At 42.8% G+C, this 3033-nt stretch overlaps 1 protein-coding gene across 1 annotated transcript; it reads left to right on the top strand.

Moving 5' to 3' along the window:
* Positions 1-780: 780 nt before the first annotated feature.
* LOC110331225 (olfactory receptor 1361-like) lies at positions 781-2642 on the top strand. The gene is made up of 2 exons (XM_021211672.1): positions 781-1058; positions 1997-2642. Exons 1-2 carry the CDS (start codon positions 781-783, stop codon positions 2640-2642), a joined length of 924 nt encoding a protein of 307 aa, XP_021067331.1.
* Positions 2643-3033: the final 391 nt, after the last annotated feature.

Consider the following 3033-nt stretch of genomic DNA (forward strand, 5'->3'; position numbering starts at 1 on the left):
TCGTTGTCCTGGCAACGCAGGTCTAGTGTCACAAGGTTGGGCCACGCCTTGGAGTGTCCTGGTGCTAACAATGGTAACTGTCTATAGTCCCAACCAGTTGGATATTGAGGCAGGAGGATTATTTGAGCCTAGACACTTTTGGTCAGACAAAAGAACTTGTGAGAAAAGGTGTGTGTGTGTGTGTGTGTGTGTGTGTGTAGTGTGTGTTTCTCATGTTATATGTGTGTTCATGGATGCACATGTGGTTGTTTTTGTGTATGTTTGCACATACATGCCCATATGTGTATATGTATAACACCGAGAACAAGACTGTCATCTCATTTTGAACTCTTATTGATACTGATTAGTAAATCTTGATAAATCACTTGAATGTCCACTTCTCAGTTTCTATATATATATATAGGAATATACTATATCAGTTCCTAGACTGAGTTAACTATTGTATAAAATGTGCATATATAATATAACACACACGCACATACACACACACACACACACACACATATATATATATACATATATATATATATATATATATATATATATATATATATATGTATATATATATGCAAACAAGAGCAGAATCAATAAAACTGTAGTCATTAGAATTCAATCCTCTCAAAATGGGCCACTCTTTTGCTTAAAAAAAAAAAATACACGGTGAGGCAATTGACTAGCAGTAAATTCTCAACTAGTGAGTAAATATTTCCAAACTACATTTTCTTCCAAGTGTTGGTGAATAAAATTTCACTGTATGATCTCACTTTCTTCTACAAAGACATGGACAGTCCCGATCAGACAGCTACAGAATTTCTCCTCCTGGGATTCTCTGGAAAATCAGAGCAAGAAGAGGTTGTCTTTGGAATGTTCTTAGGCATGTGCATGGTCACCATCTCTGGGAACCTTCTCATCATCCTGGCCATCAGCTGTGACCCTCATCTCCACACACCCATGTACTACTTCTTGGCCAACCTCTCCAGTGTTGACATCTGCTTTTCCTCAGTCACTGTCCCCAAGGCTCTGGTGAACCACGTGTTGGGAAGCAAGTCTGCCAGTCAGTCCCCCTCAATCCTTGGGAAATTAGGGTTCCGGACAGGTGGGCATGAGTTGGTGATGAAAAGGGTTACAGACAAACACCGACACACTGAGAGTGTGTTTTATCTGAATGTATTTTCTCAAAGCGAGCACCAGTCTTATAATACAGAAGAAAAACAAGAAGGCTAGGCGAATACCTTTGCCAAGGTGCACTGGTTCTTAACACAAAACAAAGAAAATGCATACATAAAAAGATGGCGGGAGCAAGGCCATGTTTACAACTGAGACTAGGAACAGCCCTTAATTAAGATCAGCTAAACACAGGAGTCAGGTGAATGCTCTGATGCAATGCTAGTCTATTGTTAAACCCACCACCAGGGGGCCCTTTAGTAAATGCCTGATTATGCTATTCCTCTGGGCCTAGTGAAAAACCTGCAGCAAGGGAATTCCATTCTACTAACCCTTTCATGAATAATACTACAACCCACCTATTTCCTAGGCCATTGTGTATTCCTGTGTATGGGTATGACTCAGCTATTGTTCTAAGTAATTACTATGTAGACTAGCCTTGAGCTTTTCTAGCTCTATTCAAGTAAATTGCAATGCCTAATTAGTTTCACTGTCTCTATTAGAAGTAAATTTGAGTGTTCCTGAATAGGTAACATTCTTACTGAATTCCAAGCTCAGGGTTGGCTTCAAGGACTTTCTAGGCCATTGGAACACTGATGAAGGCTAGCTATCTGTCATAATCAATCCTTAAAGGCACTTATAATAAAACAATACTGAAAGAGAGCACACAGATCTACACACCAGACTAACACAGGGACAGGTTTTGAGTGTACGTGCTATGAGAATGCCAAGGTTCCATGAGGCTAAGTTTCCATGAAACTGTTTGCCTTGGGACTGCTTCCAGGTTTCTAAACCTGTCACACAGACTTCACTGAAGTGGATGTAGCACAAGTCCAGAGTGTATGGCCCAGATGTACTTCTTGTTCATATTTGGCAATATGGATGGCTTCCTCCTGAGTGTGATGACCTATGACCGCTATGTGGCCATCTGTCACCCTCTCCACTATACCATGATGATGAGGCTCAGACTGTGTGTCCTACTGGTGGCCATACCATGGGTCATCACAAACCTGCATGTTCTCTTGCACATTCTCCTCATGGTTCGACTCACCTTCTGTTCCCACAATGCAGTGCACCACTTCTTCTGTGACCCTTATCTTGTCCTGAAGCTCTCTTGTTCTGACACTTTTATCAATGATGTTGCAGCCTTCACTGAGGGTCCCTTGATATTCCTGACACCATTTATATGCATTGTTGCTTCTTATGCCTACATCTACACTAAGGTCTTGAAGATGCCCTCTGCCCACGGAATAAGGAAAGCCCTGTCCACCCATAGGTCTCACCTCACGGTGGTCTACCTCTTCTATGGGGCGATCCTGGGGGTTTATATGCAGCCTTCTTCCTCCTACTCACTACAGGACACAGTGGCCTCTATCATCTTCACAGTGGTGACACCCATGGTCAACCCTTTCATCTACAGCATGAGGAATCGTGACATCAAAGGAGCCCTAAGGAAAAAACCCGTGATAAAGGATTAAAAATATGACCCCACAGACAGTGGGAGACAGGCACTGAGCATTGGTTTGGTTTGCTCTGCCTCGCTATTCTTTGCTAAAGACTCCCATGTATTGGCTCACCTTACATGGTGCTGAGCTCAACTCATGGTAATGCTGCCATTGAGAGAAACTCACCCAAGAATTGCTCCTGGGGTTCCTGCAGCATCTTGCTGCCTCCGAGGCCTCACCTTAGGTCAGTTGGTGAACGTGGTAGTTTCTTCAGGATTGAACTACAGCTGTCTGGTGTCTGCTTGCTGTAAGGACTGGACTGTAGCTGCTGGTTCATAATTTGATCTCCCTGCCTAGAGGACCGGTCTGTATTGTAGCTGCTAAAGCATGTTTGGTGTTTACTACAGGACTGACTGCAGAGAAA

Source organism: Mus pahari, chromosome 14 (assembly GCF_900095145.1).
Source record: "Mus pahari chromosome 14, PAHARI_EIJ_v1.1, whole genome shotgun sequence".
Taxonomy (NCBI): Eukaryota; Metazoa; Chordata; class Mammalia; order Rodentia; family Muridae; genus Mus; species Mus pahari.

Coding starts and splice junctions, on each gene's coding strand:
- LOC110331225 (XM_021211672.1), top strand. CDS start 781: ATGGACAGTCCCGATCAGACAGCTACAGAATTTCTCCTCCTGGGATTC. Junction 1,059..1,996: donor GGAAGCAAGTCTGCCAGTCA/GTCCCCCTCAAT, acceptor ATGTAGCACAAG/TCCAGAGTGTATGGCCCAGA.